The sequence below is a fragment of the Cebidichthys violaceus genome, unplaced genomic scaffold (genome assembly GCF_023349555.1).
Source record: "Cebidichthys violaceus isolate CVI_PGR_0920_01 unplaced genomic scaffold, fCebVio1.0.p SCAF_75, whole genome shotgun sequence".
In the NCBI taxonomy this organism is placed as follows: Eukaryota; Metazoa; Chordata; class Actinopteri; order Perciformes; family Stichaeidae; genus Cebidichthys; species Cebidichthys violaceus.
In genome coordinates, this window is record NW_027176959.1 from 810824 (window position 1) to 837476 (window position 26653).

Genomic DNA, 26653 nt, shown 5'->3' on the forward strand with positions numbered 1-26653 from the left:
ACAAGTGTGTGGCGGTGTCTTTATCTGATCCCCATCCCCCATTTTTAATTCCCACTTCTTCATACACCTCAGATAGCCACTACTGTGACATCTTATTCCTTTGCACTCTTACTATCAGTCTTTGTCTGAGAAAAAAAAATGAAATGGCAACAAACAATAAATGGCAACATACAAATAATGTAAATAAAGAACCGAATAAATTAAACTTTAGCTTATGATGAAAAAAGCAATATGCTAGCTGCTACTGCAGGCTACGTTCTGTTGCAACTGCCTCCGTATTGTGAATTGTATTATTTATTAATAAAAGAAAACTATATAAATTGGAATGTGTCTGTAACGTTCATACTGCTGTACTTGAAGACTGTTTTATGAAAGCAATATCTCAAATCAGTCCGTGATGTGTTGTGATTATATCACAGAGGGACGTTGTTCGGCCTGATGCGACCACACAGGACTGAATAAAACAATGTTTCTTCTGGGGAAAGTACATTAGCTGAGAGCTCTGAATGTAAAGTAACAGAAAATGTGGCACATGGTGCTCATGCACTGCTGGAAATATAGGGAAGAAAGGTTCACACTAACTCAAAATATTAGTAAGGTGAGATGGGAAGAAGATTTTAGGGGTATTCTTGGAATAACAGCAGATGGGGAGCAGCACAACCAGAGAGTAGTTGTTGAATATGAGAAGGTGATAGGAATACATCCAAGAATATAGTGTTTATTTTTCTTTAATTATTAGTACTATCATTTAATCATTACTTTATTTACCTTATAATGAAATAAAGCAGTGGTATTCAATTAACATTCCAAAAGGTCCAGATTGAGAAAATCTCCTCGGGCAAAGGTCCGGAACATTAGAATAATATTTAACTTGCGCTATTTAGTGCCATATATATATATATTCAAGAAACCTAGTAGTAGTAACAATGTCTCTGTGTAGCCAACAACTGTCAAATCAAATAAAGAAAGTACACAATTAAATCAATCAAATAAATCAATTATATTTTAACAATTATTATTCTCAGTTTTCAAATTTAAGTGGATGGATTATAAATAATACATAGAAATATATAAATAAATGTTCTTCTCATTTCAAGTAAAATAAGGGCTGGATTAAAGAATAACTGACATAACAGAAAGCTTTTGAAAAATGTGCATCTTAATAGCAGACCACCTCAAGGTGTCACTCACAGAACCAGGACATTCTGATGTAGCATTTCAAAATAAAAGCCCTTCAAAATCGCATGCATGAGCTAACTTCAAATCACATTCATGAGACAATTTGTCTAATTTCAGATTAGATTTTAGAGGAAATGGTGCATAGTTACAAAATCATTTCACCTCAGGTTAAAATGAAGTAATTCATTTTAGAAAAAATAATTTCACTGAATTGCGTGGATATGTGTGGTTATTAAACTACTTGTTTCAGCTCTATTCTCTCTGTTAACATCATAGTTGGTCAATGAGTTCATGTGTTAGGATTCTGGTCATATTGGGCTCTTAGGTTTATTTTCTGTGTCTTCATTTCAGATGTGAGTTGGTACGTTTGCTCCAAAAAGTTGTGCTTTGTCTCGTAGTGGCGCTTCACATTACCGCTTTTAATAATCATCAATAAACATATGAGACACACTGGTTTTCAACTGTCCGTGGGAAGAATGAACCTATAAGAGTCTGTTCATTATTGGTTAAAGACTCTGGTCTCTCTGGTCTCTCTGACCACTTCTCTCTCTCTTTGGAGAACGTCATGTGAAATAACTTCTCTGACTCACGTAATAATTCTCCTACTCCTCGTTCTCTTTCCTCGTCTCCCTCGTGTGTCTACATCTCACTCGAGTCAGGAAAGTTGTCAGAATAACCATATTTGATTGGCTGAGCTGCATCACGTGACGTGATTTACGCCGCTGAACAAGTGTCCGGATACAACGGCGTCTGGGTCCGGATCCGGATTGCGGTCCGCCTATTAGTGACCCCTGATATAAAGTATTCCAGGGACCAATATCTCACACTACGTACTCCGGTACAGTAGGTGGCGACTATGCGCCGTATAAGCGACGGTTGCAACTGGCCAAAAAGAAGAAGACGGAAGTTGTTTCCTGCTGTCTTCAATCCGGAGTTGAACCTGAGTCTGAGCCAGGACGAAATGGCATTGAGAGCTGCGTTGAGGAACAAATGCGTCTTGTCAGGTATCTCTGAATGTGTACGCACCTATCACACTAGCCGTGTTGGGTGTGTTAGCCGTGTTTGCAGCCGTGTTAGCTTTGTTAGCTTCGTAAACTGTGCTCTACAGAAACTGGAACAAAGGTCACAGAACACTGCATGAAGAAATGTCTTCTGTAACCCCCTTTTGGGTCACATCCCCCCGGTCACCTATTTAACAATAAATGCACAGAAAATAATTTGTATTTTGTACAAATAGTCGCGTTAAAGGGTATTTCAGGACAGTCAGGTGTGCAGCTCGTGCAACTTTTCAAACCAGGACTTAAAGAAAAAAAAAAAAGCTCTTACATTTAAGAGAGTTCCAGGTCTCTTTAATTGGTTCAGATAACACTTAAGAGGTGAACACACACACACACACACTTTTTTTTTTTTCCACGTTTTGGTTTTATTGTAAAAAAATAAATAATTTAAAAACAACCTCATTGGTCATGGTGAATAGTTAATTATCTCAAATCAATATGTACCAACTTTACTCCATAGTTTGATTAACTAATGACCGACAATAAATCAGCAACTATTTCCACAATTGATTCATTGTTCATTGGTTTTCAGGTTTTTCCTGCTTACATATAATTAATCATGCCACCTGGAGCTGACCCTAGACACTGTCTTTTTTGTCCTATAATAAACCCTTTATATTCTACAGTCTTAAGTGTAATTCTTAAAAACTTGATTGTGATGTTGAACTAATAATGTGACGGCATCACCAACCTTATTTTATTATATTAGAGTAATGTAAAGAATTGGAAACACTTTCCGTATTGAAGTACAACTGTAATGCGTTGGTATTTTTAGCGAAATCGTTAAGTTTTAATTTTTTGTAATTTGCGTAGGTATCAAGTTGATATGTCCTTGTAACAGATCTTCCTCACAGCCACTAACACTGTGTGTGTGTGTGTGTGTGTGTGTGTGTGTGTGTAGGTCTTCTTTCCCAGCGATCCTCCTGCAGCAGTCATGGCAGAGTATTTGCGTCTCCTGTCCTCGCCGCTCAGCGGAGGAACAACTCCACCTCGCCTAAAATAGACGTGGATTTTGACCAAAGCACAGGTAAACATTTTGCCAACAGATCAGTAAATCTTCTGCACGTTTCGAAGAGTCAGAGCCGTTAATGTCTGCTGCCCACCTCCCTGCTTGAGTTTAAATGTGACGGGGAAATGTAAATTAGATTGTGTTGACTATAAAGACTTGACGTTCCATGTCCTTTCTTTTCCTTTTGACATGAATTTGCAGATATTTTATGTCAAAAGTATCGAGGTAAAAGACCAACATCTCTCTCTCTCTCTCTCTCTCTCTCTCTCTCTCTCTCTCTCTCTCTCTCTCTCTCTCTCTCTCTCTGTGTGTGTAGGTGTGGCTGTGATGCGCCTGCAGAGTCCGCCGGTCAACAGCCTCAGTTTAGAGTTCCTCACGGAGCTCTGCATTGGTGTGGAGAAGCTGGAGATGGATAAGAGCTGCCGAGGCCTCATCATCACCTCGGTACAGTCCAACTTCATCGTTTAAAACCGCAGCGGAGCCTTTGTGCTCTGTATTTGTATTACAAGGTAGTTAATAACAGATGAGCATTATAAAAATGCTTTGTAGTTACATTATAGTAAATACTCCTTAATGTTTTAGAATGTTATTTAATCCGTGTGGCTAACATTTTCACTGCTGGAGTGTGACAATTGTGAAAGGTTGCGCTAAAATTTGACCGTTAACCCCGAGTGTGTATGCGTGGGTTGTTTGAATCCAGAGCCAGCCCAAGGTGTTCTCAGCCGGGCTGGACATCACGGAGATGTATGGGAAGAGTCCAGAGCGCTGTGGAGAGTTCTGGAGAGCCGTTCAGGAGATGTGGCTGAAACTCTACGGCTCCAACATGATCACTATAGCTGCAATCAATGTACGGAAACATCATCAGCAGAAAATTGACAAATCAAACGTCTCGCCGATTTGCCCCGTAGCCAACCTTGTCACTCCCTCCGCAGGGTTCCAGTCCTGCAGGCGGCTGTCTCATGTCTATGACGTGTGACTACAGGATTATGGCGGACAACCCGCGTTACAGCATCGGCCTAAATGAGACGCAGCTGGGCATCGTAGCACCTTTCTGGTAAGGAATTATATGTATGACAACAGCAAATCAATCAACTCTGCTGATCCCCTGCACTGTTTCAGAGTATTGACTGTGGTAAACAATTGGCCCTTCGCTAAGTCCCCGCCCCTCGAACGCAGACTAAAATAGAACTCACCAGAACCGCCTTGGTTCATCTTTCCACTTTTTCAACAATCACCAAATCTGGTTCTGACAAAAAATACCCTAAATTCACCGCCTTGGGTGTGAACATTTCTTCAATGGAGTGCAGTTAGTGACAGTGTGGGCTCCGTAGCTCTGACAGCTCGATTGATCAGCTAACAATGGGGCGCCGCTGAGCAAAAACTGAATTGCTGCTGCTGTCTGCAGGTTTATGGACACCATGAAGAACACATTGGGCCACAGAACCACAGAGGTGGCTCTTCAGTTGGGGCTGCTCTACAACCCGTCAGAGGCCCTGAAGATAGGACTGGTGGACCAGCTGGTACCTGAGGACCAGATCCTCACCACAGCCAAGCAGACCATGACCAAGTGGTTGGCTATTCCAGGTATATTGGCACCTTTCATGGATGACCAGTGAACTTGCCAGTCTAGCTACATTTTTGTACTCTTCCACTTGTGGTACTTTAGCTTCATTGTGCGTAGTCACAGTTGTTACTACCTATTGATGCTACCAATAAAAGTACCAACGGCAGCATTAATGTAGGGGTAAAAAAAACAAATGAGACTTCACTTCACCTTTGGAATCGATGAGCTAATTGTTCACCTGTCCACTTCACAGACCACGCCAGAGCGATCACCAAGTCCATGATGAGGAAGCCAACCATCGACAAGCTGACGTCCAACAGAGAGGCCGACATCAAATACTTTGTCAACTTCATCACCAAAGACTCTATTCAGAAGTCGCTGGGCATGTATATGGAGATGCTTAAAAAGAGAAGGGGCTAGAGGAGAGAGGGGAAACTAATAGAATGATACATGCCTTTGTGACACTTGTGACAAATAACTGTTTTCTTCACATTTCTTTAAAGTAACATAACGTTCCAATTTACTGTCAAACCCTCTCTGTTTAGATGTATTCAGTAAGCTAGTTAGCCGGACATGCTACCATTTTAAGTTTATGAGAAAGCAGATAAACACAATTCCATGTGTTACACTTTTTGCTCATTCTTTTCTTTTTGAAAAGCTAAATACACTGCTTTGGTTTGTAGAAAAATCCAAAACTTCACAAACATACCATGCTGGGTTACGGTTGCTAAGCTGTGATTGGTGATTTGCATTTTTGGGGGCGGGCTTTAGTGAACAGTCAGTTATTGCCACGAACCGGTCTCCACCGAGTGCCTAGCATTACTGTACCTTCAAGAACCATAACTAATGAAAGTAACCCTGGGAGCATTTTAACAGCCCACAGTGGGCAATGCCTTTGTGACAGATTTCTCTACATAACCTGACTTGACTGCTTTTTAGCCTGAAATTTCAGAGGTCAGTGGTCAGAGAATTGATTTGTGTGATTAAAGGATAAAAAGATTCACTTTCAGTTTTGTCAGTGTACTTCATCTTAAAAAACTATCTCCACGGTCACATTAAGAAATAAAGTATCTTTCGATTTGTCTTTGAAACTACTACTACTACTGCTACTACTGCTGCTGTCATGATACGCAGATAGCTTCAGTTTTTTGTCCAACATTTTTCGATACCTACCACTACAAATTGTGCTGCCACTTGATACAATAAAGGTGCGTGGACTTCTGTTTAATAGCAGAAATTATTTGTTTATTTTGGTCTCATAAATTTAAGGCTGTTTGATTGTAAAGAGTTCCCCCACTGATCTCTCATGACTCCAGTTCAGCCTGGAAGTTTCTGCAACACTTGTGGGAGTCGAAATTCAGGCAGCAGCAGCCTGGTCAATCAGCTCCACCTCCACAGGGAAATGGTCGCTGACAGCCAATGTCTGAGGGAGATGGAGAGAAAACGTAGCATTGTGGCACAATTTGTTGTTAGTCCAGCTTAACTATACAGAAGATTGCTTAGGTTAAACAGAAAACAGGCCTTTCCATGTAAAACATGGTTTAGTATGTTCTGTAATACTCAAAAGGTCGTCAAAAAACATTTTTCACTTGCATCACTAAAGGACTACAAACAGTACTGGTTTTACATGTTTCAGTCCTTCAACCAAAACTGCTGACCATTTTCCAAGCATGTATGCGTGCATTTAAAAAAAAAAAAGATTAGACGATTTATTTGGGGCTTTGAGTTGGACTATTGCTCTTGGAAGTCTCCTTCAGTTGCCCGGCAACTGCTCAAAGGAAAGAAACAGTCCAGTAAATAACTTTCCATAAAAGAGTGGATTACTTAAAAAGGTTTACAGGTGCTTGGAGGCAGACTTTGTTACCTCTGGACAGAGCTAGGCTAACTTTTGACATCTGTTTCCAGTGCTTTCATATCAACTGTACAAACACATTACATTACAGTCATTTAGCAGACGCTTTTATCCAAAGCGACTTACAATAAGTGTATTCAACATAGGTATTCAAGAGAACTACTAGTCACCAGAAGTCATAAGTGCATCTCCCTGCTTACACAAGCATCTAAGAGCATGAACAAGAGCATAAACCAGAGCAAAAGTACAGTGTAAAAACAAACAAATACAATAAGTGCAACAAACCAATACAAATACAATAAGTGCAACAAACTAGTATGAATACAATAAGTGTTGAATGGAAGGCTCAGGGTAGTACTTCTTGAAAAGGTGAGTTATCAGCCTGTGCCGAAAGATGGGCAGCGACTCTTTTCATTCCACCACTGTGGGGCCAGGACAGAAAACAGCCGTGACCGGGTCGATCGGCCGCAGGGACCTCTGAGCGACGGGGCGACCAATCGCCCCAAGGCAGCAGAGCCCAGTGGTCGGGCGGGGGTGTAGGGCTTGACCATGGCCTGGAGATAGGAAGGAGCTGTTCTGCAGGAGCATGTAACCGATGAAATGTTTGCTGAGAATGACAGTTGGTCATCCAGGTTCCTTGCAGTCCAAGTTGGCGTCACCACTCTATCATCAATGGTGATGGACAGGTCCCGGTGCGGGCAACCCTTCCCCGGGAGAAACAGTAGCTCGGTTTTGTCTAGGTTGAGCTTGAGGTAGTATGTCCTCATCTACTTCGAGATGTCAGCCAAGCACGCAGCGATGCGTGCCTCCACTTGGGTGTCACCGGGGGGAAATGACAAGACCAGCTGGGTGTCATTGGCATAACATTGGTAAGAGAAGTTATGTGAGCGAATGACAGAACCCAGAGTGTAGAGCGAGAATAGAAGGGGGCCCAGGACTGAACTTTGTGGAATCCCCATAGTCAGCATGCGTGGTTCCGACACGGCCCCCCTCCATGTCACCTGGTAGGATCGACCTGTCAGGTAGGATGCAAACAGGGAGAGTGCAGAGCCTGAGATGCCCATCCCTTCGAGGGTGGAGAGGAGGATCTGGTGGTTCACAGTGTCAAACGCCGCAGACAGGTCCAGGAGAATCAGGACAGAGGAGAGAGAGTTTGCTCTCGCGGCGTGAAGCGACTTTGTCACCGCAAGGAGGGCCGTCTCTGTCGAGTGACCCACTTTGAACCCGGACTGGTGGGGGTCCAAGAGGTTGTTCTGGTGGAGATAGGAAGACAGTTGATTAAAGACAGCACGTTCAAGTGTTTTGGATAGAAAGGGTAGAAGAGAAACCGGTCTGAAGTTCTCGACATCCGAGGGGTCAAGCGATGGTTTCTTCAGAAGGGGGGTGACTCTGGCAGTCTTGAAAGCCGTGGGAAAGCATCCTGAAGCAAGAGATGTGTTGATGAGGTGGGTGAGGAAGGGAAGGAATTCAGTCGCAATAGCCTGAAGAAGAGGGGAGGGGATTGGGTCAAGGGAGCATATGGTGGGGCAGTTAGATGTAACAAGGTTGAGGACCTCGTTAGGGGAGAGGGGAGCCAGATAGGGTAAGATGGGGCATGGAGAGGAGAGGGAGAGCCCTGGGGGAAGAGCTGGACAGGGTAGAGAGGGAGAGGGTGGACAGGTACAGGGGGGCTGAGAGAAGGAGGATCTGATATCATTCACCTTGTCAAAGAAGTTGGCGAAATGTTCAGGGAGAAGGGAGGAAGTAGGAGGAGGGGGTGGGTGTTGGAGGAGTGAAAAGAAAGTTTCAAAGACTTTTTTAGGATTGGAAGCAGAGGTTAGGATTTTAGAGCAGAAGAAAGCAGCTTTAGCAGTAGATAGAGAGGAGGAAAAAGTGGAAAGAAGAGATTGGAAGTTAAGAAGGTCCTCCGGGAGTTTGCCTATTCTCCATTTACGCTCAGCCTCTCTTAGGCCCCGTCTATCAGTACGCACTGAGTCCGACAGCCATGGGGCAGGTGGAGTTGGGCGTGCAGGCCTGGAGGTGAAGGGACAGAGGTTGTCCAAAGAAGAGGAAAGGGTGCCAAGGAGAAGATCAGTAGCAGTATCAGGGGATAGGAGAGAGAAGGATTCAGGGTCAGGGAGAGCAGAGGTAACAGAAGAAGAAAGATCAGCGGGGGAAAGGGAGTGGAGGTGACTACAGGTAGAAACCATGTGGGTAGGTGGCGGAAGTAAGAGGGGAAAGGAGAGGGAGAGTGAGTAAGACATGAAATAGTGGTCAGAGAGCTGGAGTGGAGTGACAGAGGGGTTAGTAGTAGAACAGTGTCTAGTGAAGATAAGATCCAGCTGGTTGCCGGCCTTGAGGGTAGGAGGAGAAGAGGAGTGATAAAGGTCAAAGGAGGAGAGGAACGAAAGAAGAGGTTCTAACTTATCAGTCTGGATGTTGAAGTCCCCGAGCAGGATGAGTGTGGAGCCATCGTCATGGAAGTGCGAGACTAATGTGTCCAGCTCTTCCAGGTGCTCCTGGAAGTGGCCCAATGTTTACGTGACACCCTGGGCAGACGAACGGACAGTAATAGGATGCAAACACATGGTAGACAAATAGAAACCCCGTAAGTACACGCTTGAGAAGTCTTAGCTTGACGAGGGCTTGAAAAAGTCGCCCTGTTGCCTTTGTTTGCCTTCGTTGCCTTTGTTTTGCCACATTTTGTCCGTCGCCGTCTTGGCTTTTTGCAACCGGTGAGCTGGAAGTGACCACATTTGGACTGCGGAGAAGAGACGTAGAGACGCAGTATACGACTCTGGTAGCTGTATCGACCTGTCAATACCAAGGTTGCCACGCCCTCAAGCATACCCTGGATTATGGTCTATTTGACTTTAAATGGACCATAATTTACTAAATGAACATCATGCTGTATTGAAGAAGACTTGAAACTAGAGATTGAGACCCTAAACTCATGTTTACAGTGTTTAATGAGGTAATAAACCAAGTGAGAAGTATAGTCATTTTCTCATAGACTTCTATACAATCAGACTTCTTTTTTGCCTTTAGAGAGAATGCAAGTTTAAGGCACTTTCGCATTGGCTTCACTTTTCAGAACCACAGCCAATCCTAGCACTTGAATGCACCTTCCTACGCATTTTAGAAGAAGTAGGTTGCTTTAAAGTGCACTGGGAGCATCTTGTCTCACTCAAGGACGCTTTGACTTGTGGATAGAAGGAGTCAGTGATCATATAGCCAACGTTCTAGAAGACAACACGCTCTACCCACTTATTAATAGGGTCAAGAAAAAACACGATCCCCAGCCGGTTTTAAGCAACTCCTACTAGACCCGGCCTTTTTACTACATTGCAACTGATATGAATTCTATCATAGAGGAGATTTAAAGCTAAAGTTGTCTTTACCAGACTGTGGCTGAGTTTCAAGTCCACCATGTAGTTGTAGACCTCAGCGCTGCCGGGCACCACTCCCTTCATCATGTCATCAGTGACCACAATCCTGCAGATACAGGAAGAGGGTTGGAATTAAGAGTCTCTGTGTGGCATGTGATGTGTGTGCATGCAAGTGTCTATGCATGTGTGTCCACCTGTCGTAAGGGCAGTTAGTGTGTGACACCGTGGTGTCGGCCTCGTCGGTGATCAGCCAGTGGAAACTCTTGTCCGTGAAGAGGCGGATCTGCTGCCAGTCGGAGCCCGATACGTAATTGCAGCCTGTGTTGAAGTCGCCTAGCAGCACAATGTCCTGCAGGGAGAGCAGAAATAGTTTCAACCACCCACCATCTCATATTTTTAACAAATTAATCATCCTTTGCACTCTTTTTTTTCCTGTGTTTTCTGGAGGAGAGCATTCACATTGGTGTTCCAGCGGGCGCGGACATCAGTCACCACATCAAAGAGGGCGTCGGCTTCCTTCACAGCGGAGTCTGGAGAGGTGTGCTGGGGGATCAGAGCAAAGTTCCTCACAGCTATAAAAAAAAGGAGGAAGGAGTGAATGAAGGAGGGAAATGCGTGAAGGAGGAAGTTGAGATTTTTGGATATGGCAGAAAAGAGATGCCAACACTGCCAACATTTGTCTGACATAAATACTGTGTGACAGAAAGAATTTACAAGTCTAAGAGGTTTTTTTGTTTTGTAATTGCCACACTCCCCCCGGGGGCCTACCGGTTTCTTTGGAGGTGAACATGACAACGAAGGGCTCTCGGCTGAAGGTGTCCGTCCCACATGGCTCGCAGCCGTCGTCGTAGGTGTAGTTTTTAGCCACGGACACCGTCTGCTCCCTGCAGAGGAGAGATGCTACTTGACCACATCTGTCGCTGTCTGTAAAAACTTTTACTTTTGAACAAGTAAGTCCTGTGCCTTCTGGGGCCGACCACTAGGGGGCAGCTCAATCCTGAAAGGGTGAATGTGGTGTGCAGATGTGTCATGCCTTTTTTTTTTTTTTTTGCCAAGGAAAATAATTTAGGTATAACTGCCATAGGATAGGACAGTTCTCTGACACGCTTGTGAAGGTAGAGGTCTTCAGTTGGTTTAAATCTGAAACCTCACCACTAGATGCCACTAAATCCTGCCCACTGGCCCTTTAAGTGAATTCGTTGAGAAATTGCATTCAATGCCACGAAAAGCAGTCAAAAGTGTGGCGTTTTCACCAACTTCAATCTGCTAATATGTATATTGAACCGGCTTTAATTAAACCTGTGGTGAGAAGTAACTAAGTACATGTACTCAAGTACTGCACCTCAGTACAGTTTTGAGGTGTCTTTGAGGTACTTGAGTGTTTCTATTTGCTGTTACTAAATACCTCTCTACTCCACTACATCTCAGAGGCAAATGTTTACAATTAAGGTTACTTACTTTACTCACTGTTACTTTTCAGATTGAGCTTTCACATACAAAACATATGACATACATTATAATATATGACAAATTGTTACAGATTAAACTGCCCCAGAGCATATCAAGATGTTAAGATGAGCTCCACTAAGACCAGCTACAACGTTAAAATCGGCATTAATAATCCAACAATGTAAATTTGTTTTCTGGTCACTGATGTGGGGTCTCAACGTAGGATTTCTTACAACAGATCGGTTGTTTTTGCCTCTCTCTGTTTACCTGTAGAGGAAGAGATATCTCTCCTTGTAGGAGCTGCGACCCAGAGGCTCGCTGACGATGTGGCTGTACCTGAACTGAGGAGAACCTCTGCGAAAACACACATAGATTAAATCCTAATTTTGTTTATCTTACATCATAATAAATATCATTATCATAATAATAACATGTGCGTTTTGTAAGGTGCAGTCTAACTTGTTGACATGCTCCATGAGTTTTTTAGTCGCTGACAGATCGCTGTCTCTGACCTCCTGGATCAGGATGATGTCATAGCGATGGACAATCTGAGAAACACAAAACACGTATGTCCTAAACATATTATTAGGGTTCTCGTAGCAGTGGTGTCTTATTATATGAGTTGATTCATGTATGGTTCTCCATAAAACACACAGAAAACAGAACTTAAAGAGGGGAACCAACAAGTCCTCTCTTTTCCCGTAATGATGAATGTCGGTAGTAAAGGGGCACTTCACTCATTCTACTAGTTCAACTCTAATGTTTTTTTTCACTCAACCCTATAGAAATTGTTTCATTGATCAGCTGTTATCAAATAACAACGAACACCAAAGTAAATTTGTCATGTTTATTCTTTATTTAACGCTTTCTTCTTGTTATGTTTTTGGCGACCCCTGTGGAAGAAAGTGGTATTGTTTCCAAGGACCAGAGTCCCTTTAAAGGATCCTTACAGTTGATCTTTGGGAAGTACTACTTTAAATACCTCTCAAAACAGCTGTATGATGTATTCTGGAGGAGAAAATGACCCTTGTGATGTCATAGTGATGTCATTAGGATCATATCAGCTCGGGCTTGGACAGTACAAACTGAAAACATGCATTACAAACTGGGAAAGTAGAATTTAAAAGCCATGGATATTTACCAGACAAGGAGGGTCTGGAGAAATTATAAAATGCTAACGGTTGCATTGTGGGAAATGTAGAATGCATTTTTTTGTTTTTGTATTTAATCTACCTCTTGTGAGTCTCCCCAAACTCCACCGTTCAAATATATATTGTCTTTACACTTCAAATGTGGGTACTTGTAATGTGAAACAGTCTGAGAAAAAAAGAAGGAAGAAAGAAAGAAAGAAAAATGTTTATATTTATACAGTTCCCGACCGTGCTGATGATGTTCATGAGAGTCGCGTTGGAGGATTTCTTGTCTCCAAATGACTTGATGTTGAAGGCTCCCAGCAGCAGCAGGGAGGTAGACAGATGCAGCAGGGCCGACAAGAGGCCCAACACACACACCCAACGCATCCTGGGCCAAAGAGGTCACATTAGTGTGAATATTTAAAATACATCATTCTAAATCTTGATTTTATGACACATGGACAGAGTAATAATAGTTATACTGCATGCTAGAGGAGCCTGAAAGACTCTCTGCCAAGCTGTGGGAGTCAGAGACGCACCAACACCTGCACCCCTGGACACACGACAGCAGGATCTCTATTCCTGTAAGTTTATCTCACTGCGAGTCGTTTCATGCGCTGCTGTTTGCAGAGGGGATCCTGGGTAGAATATTACTTCCAGCATTGTGGGAGAATACATTTTCCTTTTACCGTGGTTACACTGGTGCGAAGAGGATTCCGGGTACAAAGGTTGTAAAATATCATCAGCTCGAGTGTGGTGGCTTTTTGTATTGGTGATCCAACATAAAATGTGACTGTAAGTTACATCTAGTCAGCCAGATTAAAAACCATAAACTGTGTTACTGTGACATAAAGTATGATCTGTGCATAGTGTTAGATAGTCTGCAAGAAAGATGATTCTCCGTGACAACAAACTGTTTTTTAATATTGTAATAAATAATTCATCCATGTTACTGTGACGAGAAAAAACATTTTAGCATGAAAGAAGAGTCCGAGGTGCATATTTACCTGCTTCTGTGAGTCGTGTGGGGAAGGAGAAGGCCTGTTGAGAGCAGGGCACAGAGGCTTTGCTTGTGTAAATCCCCGGAGGCTCCTCTGCAACTTCTGAGCAGAGCCGTCGGTAGTGTCTAATCAGGAGGTTTTTATTTACCTGCACAGCGCATGTGACCGGGTCAGGCTGGAGGGGAGGGGTGAAGAGAGGAGGTGTGTTGCAGGTGGGGATCGAGGTTTTCAGGTCAAGGAGGCCCGTTCGGCAAAATTGACTCTCACAGTGGTTTTATGTGTCGGCTACAATGTGTCAGTCTTATAATAGAAATTCAAAGAATTCCTGATTTTGATTTGATTTAGTTTCTAGAATTATTCAACTCAAATTCCAACTCACTGTGTTGACAGGTAACATTTGCAGGGCTCCACAGCAGGAGCGGATCCATTCAGGGCTCAGCCCAAACCTAAGGGGGGGCCGGGGATGGATTGTAAACTATTCATGTCAGCTATATACATTATTTTACTAGCCTTATGAGATAATGGACAGCCTAAAAATCTGCACATCATTCCCAAGGAAACAATCATCCTGCAGAGCCCACATCCTGTTTTGTTTTTAATTGTTCAAAAATAGGTTTCAAGAATAATAATGCTCTTTACGTTAAATTTCACCCCACTTATGTATGTAGGTATGTAACTTAAAAATAGTAACATAAGATCATTGTACCATTTTTTAGGCGCCAGAAGTGAAAATAAATCCTCCTCACCATTTGTTGTGTTTAAAAAATGATGAAGAAGTTGGAGAACAATTGTTCATCTGTCCACTTCACAGACCACGCCAAAGCGACCACCAAGTCCATGATGAGGAAGCCAACCATCGACAAGCTGACGTCCAACAGAGACGCCGACATCAAACACTTTGGAAACTTCATCACCAAAGACTCCGTTCAGAAGTCGCTGGGCATGTATATGGAGATGCTTAAAAAGAGAAGGGGCTAGAGGAGAGAGGGGAAACTAATAGAATGATACATGCGTTTGGGGAGTTTGTGACGCTAGTTGAAAAACGCATCTGCCTTTGGTGTCACGTGTTTATTTGTGTCAATTGTGCTAAGATCATTGAGTACAGCTCCCTGCAGCAGCTCACTTTCACTGTTCAACCAGCAAGCTCGTGAAACACTCACCATAATAAGTAGTTTGTTTGTTTCACTTATGTAGCAGAAAGGAACAACTGCATTTGGTTGCTAACCCTGTGTTGGACAATGACAATAACTTAACCTTGAACCTTGATAGACACCAGTGATTCAGTGACAAAAATGTTTTCTATCCAAATTTCTAAATACTTTATTTAAAGTTACATCAATCCATTCTAATTTACCATTAAACCATATTTTGTGAAATATTCAGTATGCTAGTTAGCCAAAGCTTCACAGACCTACTGTGCCCAGTTACGGTTGCTAAGCTGTGATTGGACATTTGCTTTTCGGGGGAGGTCTTTAGCGAACAGTCAGTTATTGCCACAGGCCGGTCTCCACTGAGTGCCTAGCCTTGCTGTAACTTCAAGAGCCATAACTAATGAAAGTAACTCTGGGTGCATTTGAACAGCCCACAGTGGGCGATGCCTTTGTGATCTCACAGTTTTATTTACATTTAGCCTGAAATATCTGAAGCAATGATAGTTTTTGTTGTCAGAGGATTGATTCGTGTGATTAAGGAATGAAATGAAGCTGTTAAAAATCACATCGTCACTTTCATTTTTAGCCGTGTACTTTATCTTTAACAATGATCCTCATAAAGTCTCTTTCAGACGTACTGCTACTGCTGCTGGCGTCACGACATGCAGATAGCTTTAGTTTATTGTGCAACATTTTCGATACATACCTCTGAAAATTGTGCTGCTACTTGATACAATGAAGGTGAAACATTGAAAAAAATGACAAAACAGAATAGCAGAAATAATTTGTTTATTTTGGTCTAGTCAATTCAATGCTGCATGGTTGCAGCGGGTTGCACCCCCATGAGTCATCATTATCCAAATTCACCGTGGAGGTCTCTGCAACGGTTTTGGCAGTCGTGATTCAGGTACTCTTTTACGCCAGCGTCACCTCCACAGGGAAATGGTCGCTGACAGCCAATGCCTGAGAGAGAGAGAGAGAGAGAGAGAGAGAGAGAGAGAGAGAGAGAAAACATTGTGGGTTTCCCCTGTGGCACAATTTCTAGTTGGTCCAGCTTCAGCAAGATGTCCTCGGTTCGACAGAAAACAGGTTTATTATGTTTTGTAAAACTCAAGTCATCAAAACACCCTCTTCACTTACATCACTGAAGGACTACACACAGTACTGGTTTTGCATGTTTCAGCACCATCAACCAAAACTGATGACCATTTACCAAGCATGTATGTGTGCAAGTTTGCTTTAAAAAATCAAACACTTGAAATAAAAAAAATAAAAATGTGCTGCATTATTTGGGGCCCTAAGCTGAACTATTGCTCGGCTGGTCTGAGAATTTCCTTAAGTCTCCTTCGGTTGCCTGGCAACTGCTCAAAGGAAAGAAACAGTCCAGCACATAACCTTCCTTAAAATCGGATTATTTTGTGAGTTTTCGAGGTGCGTGGAGGTGGACTTTGATACACTGATGCGCAATAATCATGCTCTTCTTGGTAAAACTGCCCTGTGTAGGTTTAGGCATTAGACCTTGACTAGTTTGGGCCAGTATAGCCCATTGGTCAGGGCATAGAACCTGAACAACTCAGGCTACCAGTACCTCGGTGAGCATGGTTGCTGGCCAATCCTTGCTCTTGAATGGCTGCGCAGGGCGGGTCTTGCCAAGAAGAACACTGGGATTCATAACAACGTCTTACTGACACCTCCTCGTGTTCACAATCTGTTTCACCTGTAACCTCCCAACAGGGATGTCACCGTGCATTGACCAAGCCGTCACTATACTTCTACATCACTGCTGCAAGGAGAAAACCATTGAAATGGAACAGAAGTAGAACGCAATGAACGGTTTTGTGTTCATTTGACCAGCACAAAAGAAAATTGTGATTTTTGATAGTTATGGTAGCTTGTCCTTCCCTGGAGTGGCGGGGAGTAAGACCCAGAGCTGCTGCTGAGCTCATATTCTGTAACCAGTGTAGCATTAAAGCATGCTGGAACTAGCAAGCTAGCCACTTAGTCAGCTGTCCACTAGTTAGCTAGCTAGCTAGTTAATGCTGGTTACAATAAATGATCCATGGCAATAGCGATGTGCTTTCCTACGCTGTGACAAGAGGATGAAACATGAAGTGGTTTGTAGGATTTAATCACTGCAAGGAGCTACTCTTAAATACTCATGACTAAATCATTGCTTTTACAAACTTGTATAGAATTTGAAAAACAAAAAAATTCAGATCAAGATTAGAAGTCATTCATAATTGAGATACAACTAAATATCGTCTCTAGAGCAGCAACTGTAATGTTTATGTGCGCGGCCTTTGAGGGAAAATGAAGGAACCAACAACGCCACCTGGGGAATTACACCCCAGGAAGTTTAAGCTTAACCGTAAGATATCATTTCTTTTAGAATTGTTAAGGCCTACAGATTCATTACCATTATGAGACAGAGACATATTTCCTAAAAATTAACCAAAGGTTTTATTTAAGGAATCAAAGAAAATAGTCAAATTTGCAGGGATGAGAGCCGCGGGGAGGAAATAATATTAATGGACAAAAAAATGACTGGAACCAGTAAGGGATCTTAAATAATTATTACATATTAAGCTATAAAGGCCTTACTAAAAACTCTAAGACTACATTATAATATAATATCCTAAAATGTCCTATCCATCATAAACTAAGCAAAATGACGGGCTTTAAGTAAAGGCCACAAAATAATACAAATGACCACCTTATATATGGGGTACTAACATATGCAGTCACTCATCGACGGCACAACGATGATGGAGCTTCTAAAAGAATTTCCAACCAACATGTTAGTCCAGAATTATTAAAGGCGGCTGTATTTCATAATGGTTGGCATGTTCCTCTCATTTCATGTCACTTCACTTCCTGCCTTTGTGTGTTTTCCCGCCACAGTGATTGTCTGCCCTGCCCCTGATTGATCCCACCTGTGTCCCATCACCTACACCTCCCCACTGTACTTGAACCCTGTGTTCCCCTGTCTCTGTGCCGGTTCATCTTAGTCCTTTGTGTCCAGCGTTTCAGTGATTCTCCTAGTGTTATGTTCTCTGCCTGTTTTTCATCGACTACGTTTTTTGTCTGATCCATTTGAGTGCCTTTGAGTCCTGTTTGTCCCCGTGGTTCATTGATAGTATAGTATCAGTCATTGATTCTGTCCTCCTGTCTGCTTCGTCTCAGCCAGCAGAGAAGTTCATAAGAAACTAACAGAAACAGACTGAGGACAGACAGCTTTGGTTTTAGCATGTTTGTAAAAAAGAAAAGAAAAAGCTTTTGGCCGATCGTTGTGTTTGTTTAAACATAGCAGCGGTGGAGGAGAGGCTGCAGACAGAGCAGATTGAATTAGGTTTCACTTTCGTTTACATGTTCATGTTCGTTGAACAGATGTATTGATAAAGTTTTGGATTTTTCCTCTGCAGCCTCTGTGCTCTGTATGCTGACTTAGTTCCATGTGTGCGTGAGTGTAGTTGAAGGAGATCAGCCCTGACAGACAGAGCAGAGGAGATGCTCCCTGCAGCGTGATAATAAACTACACCGAAACATTACAACGTACTAATAAAAAGCACCAGTAACGTTGGAGCTTATCACTACCTTTAGTTAAAGAAAGGCTCATGGCGGTGCAACATGGCGGACTCTGTGGAGGAGGACCCGCTTCCTAAAAAGATAAAAAATGTCTTTTTCTAAGCTAAGTAAAGCATAAGCCTTCTTAGTTTCAGGTCATTATACACTAATAAAAACAAATGTATGAATATTATGTTCTATTTCTGCCTATTAATCTACACTCTTGACACACTCTTCCTTTCTACTCATTTACTCATTTACTCTCTACACTTCGTAACCGTCAACCATCTGGTTGGAGGTCGACACGCTCTACTCACTGAGCTACAGCCGCCTCAAAATCAGAGAAGAGGTCAAACGATGTCTGCCACGCCCACAAATTATGCAGTCGACATCGTCACATTTGAGGAACGGTCCTGGATGATCCACCTTTTTGATCACTGATTCTCCCTTGCCGTGGAAGTATAAATTTAAACCGAAATTAGCCCGCTACAACGGCCACGATGACAACGGCACACATAACAATGTGAATTCTATTATAGAGGAGAGTTAAAGCTAAAGTTGTTTTTACATCTGGCAAGTTGAGACCAAAGGCCACCCTGAAGTTGTAGACCCCAGCACTGTTGGGCACCACTCCAGCGTTCATGGCACCAGTGACCACAATCCTGCAGATACAGGAAGAGGAGTGGAATTTAGAGTCTGTACACCTGTGTGTGTGTGTGTGTGTGTGTGTGTGCATGCAAGTGTGTATATGTGTGTTTGTGTGTGTTTGTCCACCTGTCGTAAGGTAAGCCTGTTCGCACTGAAGTTGCCGCAGCGTTGTTGATCAGCCAGTGGAACTGCGGGTCCATGAAGAGGTGGATCTGCTGCCATCTGGGGGGCGTTACGTAAGTGCCTCCAGCGTTGAAGTCGCCCAGCAGCACGATGTTCTGCAGAGAGAGCAGAAATAGTTTCAACCACCCCCCATCTTGTATTTTAACAAATTAATCATCCTTTACACTCTTTTAAAAAAAAATTCCACCAAATAATTGGTTTTGCGTGTTTTCTGGAGGAGAACATTCACATTGGTGTTCCATTGATTGATGACATAAGTCGCCACGTCATAGAGGGCATCGATTTGCTGCACAGCGGCTGTTGGAGTGGTGTGCTGGGGGATCAGAACAAAGTTCCTCACAACTATAAAACAGGAGGAAGGAGAAAGGAGTGAGTGAACGAAGAGGGAAATGTGAGATGACAAGAGACAAGTTGATGTTTTGGATATGGCAGACATGATTCATATAACAAAAAAGTGAGCTCACTGTCTTTTAAATGTAGCAGGACAGAGTTGCCGGCCCTATGTGGCTGACATAAATACTGTATGGCAGTCAGAATTCAACTGAAGACAAAACAGTTTTTAAAGGGGCCTTGGTGACCAACGGATCGTGACCTCAGAATCTCTCACACACGTCTGGTGTTTAGCTCTCAGTTGGTCGCCTAACAAGAGAGGCAATCTACATCACTGGCGTCTGACAGTGAGAAAGAGTTATCGCTCTCTGTTCTTTGCCGCACTCTTTCAGAGCCTACCGGCTTGTTGGGAGGAGAACTCGACCATGAAGGGCGGGCGGCTGAAGCGACCGTAGAAACCGTAGGGAACGTCGTTGTAGATGGCGGATCTAACCACGGCCACCGTCGTCGTCCTGCAGAGGAAAGATAGTACTTAACCACATCTCTCACTAACTGTAAACACATTGCCTTTGAAGTAGTCTTCAAAAAGCGGTTAAAGCTCATCAACCCTTTCCTGTAGTCAGCTATTCACAGCATCGCTGGAGCATTTTCAGAAGTCATTTATCGGCTCCCACTAGGGAGCAGCTTGACCGGTCCTGAATGTGTGAATGGATGAATGTAATGTGCAGTTGTGTCATGTTTTTGTTTTTTTGCCCAACAAATGTAAGTATAATTACCAAAGGAAGTCTGTGTTACTAAATACAGTTGGACCAAAAGGTATTCTGTATTCACCAGTATTCTTTGCAGAAATTAAATTTCATGATGTGTTTGGTGTTTTTAAAGTGGGCTATTTATATAGTAGCTAGTATGGTGGGCTATGCTGTATATTGTGCATGTTATGCAGTTATGTGACACTCCATATGATATGGGAATTTCAAATGCATTTTAATTTTTCACAACACATCTGCAAGTAATTTGCATTCAAAAAGGAACAGTGTGTAGAATTTCGGGGGATCTATTGGCAGAGTGTTGTTTGAATGTTTTCATCACCTGAAGCTACGAATCGTTGCATTTTTGTTATCTTAGAATGAGTCTTTAGCTACGTAGAGAGTGGGTCTTCTCCTTCATGTTTCTACAGTAGTACGTGACACATGATCACCCATATTTACTGTAAACTCCGATCTGCTAATATCTGTACTGAACCATCTTTCATAAAAACCAGTGGTGGGGAGTAACCGTGTTGTGTGGATTATGTTGTGGAACAATCTGTGGATTAATCTGTGGACTTCTTGAGTGTGTCGAGATAAACAGCGATACTTTTAGGAAGAAAGGAAGTTGTTTCACCAACTTGTACGAGGGAATTGGATCAATAAAAGCTTTCTTGCTTTCACCTACGTCGGTGTGAGTTATGTGCATAGGACCAGAAACACGTGTCAACTTAAGGTTCACACTCTGCTACAAGTTTTGGACGCTATATACATGTACAATTTTGAGTTACTTGAACTTGAGTGTTTCCATTTCTTGTTACTAAATACGTCCGCCCCACTACATCTCAGAGGCAAATATTTACAATAACTTCAGTTTACTTCAGTTACTTTACTTAAGGTTACTTTTCAGATTGTGCTTTCACATACAAAACATATAACATACATTATAACATGAGGCATTGGTACAGATTAAATTAAGAAATTAGATATCAATTAGTTGAAATTGGCTCCACCAAGACCAGCTAACAATAATAATCTAGCATTGTAATCTATTACTGTGACAGGGCCCAGTCTGCTGCATTATGTGGTTATACTTGTGATACTTTACGTTTTTCTGATAATACTTATGTATTCGATGTTGAATGCTTGTAGTTGAGTATTTTAATTGTAATGTTGGCTACTTTTACATAAGTAGTTTTCTGGCACTAATCGCTGACAATAAAGACAAAGACACTGTGCAGATCTGAAGTATAACTTTAAAAGAGAAATAGTTTGTTTTCTGGTCACTGATGTGGGGTCTCAACGGAGGATTCCAACAGAGGATCGGTTGTTTTTGCCTCTCTCTGTTTACCTGTAGAAGAAGGCATATTTCTCCTTGTGTATATTAGGACCCAGAGGGTTGCTGGCGATGTAGTCGTACCCATGCTGACCACACACACTGCGAAAACACACACAAACACACAGATGTAGAGCATCATTTTGTTTGTCTCAAATCATAATGTGAGTTCATGAGCCTTCCAACTTAACTTCTACAGAAGGTCACTATATTCTGTGTGTAGTAATATAAGCACTATATAAGGTGTGTGGTTAGTCTAACCCGTTGACGGCCGTCCTGAGTCTGTTAGTCACTGTCTGATCATTGTCTCTGACCTCCTGGATCAGAATGACGTCGTAGCGACAGACAATCTGAGAAACAGAAAACAACACATATCTGATTAGAGTTCTTGCGGCAGTGGCGTCTTATTATATTAGTGGTCTGTTTAGTTTCATTCGATTCAAGTAGAGTTCTCCTGAAACTATTGCAATTGAAGGGAGGCCAGATGTCGAGTAAACCTTGTGGTATTTTAACGTTACTCAGCGCTGTTCAAAATATATCCTCTTTATATTGATGAGATACAGTCTTAAAAAAAGGAATATTGGATGCCAAAAAAAAATTTTTATAAAAAATTTCAGACCGTGCTGATGATGTTCATGACAGTCGGGTTGGAGGATTTCCGGTTTCCAAATATCTGGATGTTGAAGGCTCCCAGCTGCAGCAGGGAGGTAGACAGATGCAGCAGGGCCGACAAGAGGCCCAACACACACACCCAACGCATCCTGGGCCAAAGAGGTCACATTAGTGTGTATATTTAAAATACATCATTCTAAATCTTGATTTTATGACACATGGACAGGTAGCATGTAATAGTTATACTGCATGCTAGAGGAGCCTGAAAGACTCTCTGCCCAGCTGTGGGAGTCAGAGACGCACCAACATCTGCACCCCTGGACACACGACAGCAGGATCTCTATCTTCTATCATTATTCTGTCACCCTGGTCACACTGGTGTGGAGGTGATTCTTGGTACAAAGGTTGTAAAATACAATGTGGTGAACTTTTTATTATCCTATACGCATACTGTTGCCATATTTTACATTTAGTCAGCCAGAGTAAAAACCATATCCTGTGTTTAATGAATCATCTTCACCTTTCAAATAACATCTTATTAAAGATCAAGCAAAACCAGTCCCTGTGTATATTGTTAGATAATCTGCAAGACTAGTTCTCGAACTGTGTAACAAAAATAAGTTCCAGATTATTAATGCTGTTAACGCTTAATTCCTAGCCTAATTAAGTATGTTATGGAATTCAAAAATAGTAATAAGACAATCTTTGACTTTTTTTCATCCTCAACATTTGTTGGGCTACGGTGTCAGAATGATGAATACAGTTTGAGAACAAGAAGATAAAATATAGGATGATTGTTTCCTTGGCAACTCTCATGTTTTTCCCGAAAGATGTATAAGTTTTAGGCGTTCTATTATCTCAATTTGCTTGCGTGCATAAAGCTGCCGTAAATAGGGCACAAAAAAAAGACTGGCCCCCCCACCAGGTTTGGGCTGAGCCCCGAATGTTTACAACGTCTGGATCCGCCCCTGCTGTGTGACATTTAGAGTGTGTACTGCTAAATGAAATACATTTTCTGTCAGCTCCCATGTAAAGGTTGCATGCAAACGCATTGAACCTGACAGTAGGTGTATGTGGAAGAACTTTTTGGGAAAATATTATGGAAGTAAAATTCCAAATAGCAATATTTGCAGTATGTTTTGTGGAAGAATTTCACAATTGATTTATAATAAATCTGTTAGGCACCAACCACTGAGAATACAAGCATGTACAATATAACTTAGATAGAGCATTTAATGGCTCGTGTTGTTTTTGTGTTTAGAAATAATAAGATTTCTAAAATTATAAGAGAAATTTACTTTCAAACCTGCACCTTAAAAACTTTAAATTGTTAAAAACAAAAATGCTAGCATTGTGTAGCTACATATTTTAACGTGTGTTTACATGAAGAAAAAGATAATTTAAGTGCTTACATTTACAATGTAAATCACAATATTAACATTAGAAAGGTTATTAAGGATTATTATCTGATAATTCCACCGGTCAAAGCACCTCTTGAACTAGAGTGTACAGATGATCAACAGAGGCTATTTTTAGCTGCGGTGTTCACGGTAGCAGTGAGAAGGCAACAGATGGCGTGAATATGTGATAAAGGGAGTTGATTTGAGGTCATGTGTGATGAAATCTCTCTCTTCTATTGAGTCATGTTTACATGGTTTTCACGCCAAAATGAAAAATAATATCTCCCAGTAAAAACATGAGGTGAACCAAACTACAGCCTGGAAATATAACATGTGTCGTCTTAAGACACACTTGTTTTCTGAAGGCTGGACTTACTTATACACTTATTAATTTATTTTTTCAGAGGTAGATGCATTCTTAAATATAATCATCAATCAAGTTTCACATTGTTTCCAAATTCATTCATATTTCAAAAGATGGGCAGAGATGAGTGTGATGATGGGTGCGCCATTATTGAGACCTCAGAAAATGTTCTATTGTGCTGTGATGGATGGAATCAGTAAGTGGCATTTAGTGGTGGAATGAGTACATTTACTCAAGTAGGCCTACTGTACTTTTGAGGTACTTTTACTTGAGTATATCCATATCTCTGCACCGTACATCCATTTTGTGCTCCTGTGTATTTCTATTCCACTACAATTCAGAAGTATGTATTTTTTACTCCACTTTATTTATTTGACAGCTTTAGTTACTTTGCAGCTTCAGATTGTTAAAACAAAAAAAACATTGATAAAGTATGATGTATTAATATTGATCATGCTAAATCTCAGCATATACATTTGTTACAATTAGTTTTGCCTTTACCAGCTGTAACAGTAACAATTACACATAAATCCATCAGTTATGATAATCCAGTATTATAAAATACATTATAATGAAATGGGACATTCAACACAATGAATAGCTACTTTTACGTTTGGTTGTTTAAGTAAATAAGCTATATTTTGATGCTACTTTTTTGAATGCATGACTTTTACTTGTAACAGAGTATTTAAACCCAGTTGTGGGCCATCAGGGCCAGCAAGGCCTTCTCTGCTGGCCTAGACAGAATCACAAAGTTATGCTATTTTATAATTGAAATTTTTTTCTTAAATACACTACATATATTCTAAATATTTTTTCCCATTAGCTTATTATCTCATTGCACAGTTACTGTCTTCCTCAGTTGCTCTGCTTAGCACCAAGAGGTCTTCAGACTGACAAGTGAATCTCTTTGCAGTTTAAGTAAATGGGGACGATACTGTTGATTGTCATAGTCTTCAACCAATCAGATCTTTAGTTTGACATGTTGGGCGTATTCTTTGACATGTCAGAGCCTTCTTACTGGCCTACAAGTACGTCAGCATTAACGTGCGACTCGATTGGTCAGTGGGCTAGCGTGACTGTTGTGAAACTAGGTAGCAGACCTTTGTAGTAGTAAGAGTTCAAGTTTAAAGATATGTAAGACGTTTTTATGTGACATTACATTTTTAGCGTTTTGGCATGTTTGGCGGTGACAATCCCAATATCTACTGCTTCTGTCTAGCGGACATTTTCAGCCCTCAAACGCATTGAAACAAATTCAAGAAGTAAAACTGGGGAGGCTCCACTGTCATCACTGTCATCACTGTCATCACTGTCGTCCATGGCAATCAAAAAGGACCTCTTGATGTACTGAACAAACGCGGTAATAAACTCTTTGTATTCAAAGAATTAATATTGTTCCCTCTGATGTGAATAATATTTGAATGGTGCCCTTTAGTGTGTGACAGAATGTGTGTTTTAGCGCGGCAGTGTTGCTGGAATGTGCAGAGGCCTGTTGAATTGTGTTATTTGGGTTTTCTACCTGCTTTGTTGTCATATACATATATGTGACTGGTTCTTATCAATTACATTCATTTTGATTATATGCATTGTCCGTTAATGATGAAGCATCCTGTTATGCGTGTATTCATGTGTCTGCACTTAGTTAGTTGCATTTAGTGTATTTGTAGCCCTCGTAGGTGTTGAGCTTCATTTAACATTGTATTTCACTTGTCAAATGTTTCAGTGTTATGTGAATATGCAGATTTTTTTTTTTCACCTACGTTTTAGTATAGTGTAGTGCTCGGATAGCAATTGGTTTTAAAAAGATATTTTTTATATCTCTGCTCTGAGATCCACAGGTTTGAATCTCTTTCAAACTCACGGTCGTTGGTGACCGGAGGTGTCCCCAGGTCTCTCCTACTTTAAGAATGCATGTGACTATGTGTGTGTGTGTGTGTGTGTGTGTGTGTGTGTGTGTGTGTGAGATGGTATCAGTGATGTGCCGTGGTGTGAGCGTGCTGCAGCTTACTTCAGTGGCTGAATGATCTCCCCCTAGAGGAGACCCCTCTCTCTTGGTTTCGATGTCCTGTCCGGGATGGAAAAATGGAGCAAAATAAAATAGTTTTCACTTGTTTATTTAATTCAATTCAAAATATATTTCTTTGGATTCCAATTCAGAGAAAAAGTGGTCTACAACAAGTTTGCAACACCAGAAAAAGAATAAAACCTAAACCAGTGAGCAAAGTGTTTTGCCAAAAAGTCCGGAGATTGGTTAAATTAATTTTAAATTTAACACAGGTTACGACCTGCCGCTCCTCCTTCTTCTGCCTTGATCTTCTAAAATCGAAGGTATTTATCATCAGCTGAGCAAGAGCCAGAGGAAGTCCAGCCCTCTGTCTTGTGAGACAGCTAGGAGCGCTGTACTCCGCCCAGACAAGCTATTGCTCTGGTCAGGGCCTTACCTGACCCCCTTCCGTCTATTCTGACTTTAGTGACCCCCCCCCCCCCCCCCACACTGTTACTCAGGACGTATGGCACATCTGCTCACTGTTAGGTACAAGACAATGGAAACATGATATCACAGTGAAAAACGATTATACAGGTTTGTTGCAAAGCATGGATTATATAACAGATTCAGCTTTCAAATATATGTTCTCTTTGGCAAGGTTATTTGACTGCTACCTTTATGAGGTAGGAGCCCTATCCCTAAGCAATAAGTGTTAA

At 41.7% G+C, this 26653-nt stretch overlaps 3 protein-coding genes across 3 annotated transcripts; 1 reads left to right on the forward strand and 2 right to left on the reverse strand.

Moving 5' to 3' along the window:
* The first annotated feature begins 2020 nt into the window (after window positions 1-2020).
* Window positions 2021-5819, forward strand: eci1 (enoyl-CoA delta isomerase 1). The gene is made up of 7 exons (XM_068737068.1): window positions 2021-2183; window positions 3139-3264; window positions 3563-3690; window positions 3947-4093; window positions 4179-4300; window positions 4652-4830; window positions 5064-5819. Exons 1-7 carry the CDS (start codon window positions 2036-2038, stop codon window positions 5228-5230), a joined length of 1017 nt encoding a protein of 338 aa, XP_068593169.1. The 5' UTR covers window positions 2021-2035; the 3' UTR covers window positions 5231-5819.
* A 209-nt stretch (window positions 5820-6028) lies between these two features.
* LOC137892138 (deoxyribonuclease-1-like) lies at window positions 6029-13732 on the reverse strand. The gene is made up of 9 exons (XM_068737069.1): window positions 13620-13732; window positions 12859-13000; window positions 11939-12027; window positions 11747-11833; window positions 10799-10914; window positions 10490-10602; window positions 10225-10379; window positions 10043-10136; window positions 6029-6233 (listed from the first exon to the last, which is right to left on the reverse strand). Exons 2-9 carry the CDS (start codon window positions 12997-12999, stop codon window positions 6168-6170), a joined length of 861 nt encoding a protein of 286 aa, XP_068593170.1. The 5' UTR covers window position 13000; window positions 13620-13732; the 3' UTR covers window positions 6029-6167.
* A 1804-nt stretch (window positions 13733-15536) lies between these two features.
* Window positions 15537-26274, reverse strand: LOC137892140 (deoxyribonuclease-1-like). Its single transcript, XM_068737070.1, has 9 exons — window positions 25959-26274; window positions 22191-22332; window positions 21833-21921; window positions 21587-21673; window positions 19889-20001; window positions 19389-19501; window positions 19103-19254; window positions 18897-18990; window positions 15537-15727 (listed from the first exon to the last, which is right to left on the reverse strand). Exons 2-9 carry the CDS (start codon window positions 22329-22331, stop codon window positions 15680-15682), a joined length of 837 nt encoding a protein of 278 aa, XP_068593171.1. The 5' UTR covers window position 22332; window positions 25959-26274; the 3' UTR covers window positions 15537-15679.
* Window positions 26275-26653: the final 379 nt, after the last annotated feature.

Bases quoted from the DNA above. Each gene is read 5' to 3' on its own strand.
- eci1 (XM_068737068.1), top strand. From the start codon at position 2,036: ATGCGCCGTATAAGCGACGGTTGCAACTGGCCAAAAAGAAGAAGACGG. The intron at 4,301-4,651 runs GTAAGGAATTAT...TGCTGTCTGCAG, and splicing joins GGCATCGTAGCACCTTTCTG to GTTTATGGACACCATGAAGA. The intron at 4,831-5,063 runs GTATATTGGCAC...TCCACTTCACAG, and splicing joins CAAGTGGTTGGCTATTCCAG to ACCACGCCAGAGCGATCACC.
- LOC137892138 (XM_068737069.1), bottom strand. From the start codon at position 12,999: ATGCGTTGGGTGTGTGTGTTGGGCCTCTTGTCGGCCCTGCTGCATCTG. The intron at 12,028-12,858 runs GTCGGGAACTGT...TGTGTTTCTCAG, and splicing joins TCATGAACATCATCAGCACG to ATTGTCCATCGCTATGACAT. The intron at 11,834-11,938 runs GTTAGACTGCAC...GTGTTTTCGCAG, and splicing joins CTCATGGAGCATGTCAACAA to AGGTTCTCCTCAGTTCAGGT.
- LOC137892140 (XM_068737070.1), bottom strand. From the start codon at position 22,331: ATGCGTTGGGTGTGTGTGTTGGGCCTCTTGTCGGCCCTGCTGCATCTG. The intron at 21,674-21,832 runs GTTAGACTAACC...GTGTTTTCGCAG, and splicing joins CTCAGGACGGCCGTCAACGG to TGTGTGTGGTCAGCATGGGT. The intron at 18,991-19,102 runs GTGGACAAACAC...CTGTATCTGCAG, and splicing joins ACAGGCTTACCTTACGACAG to GATTGTGGTCACTGGTGCCA.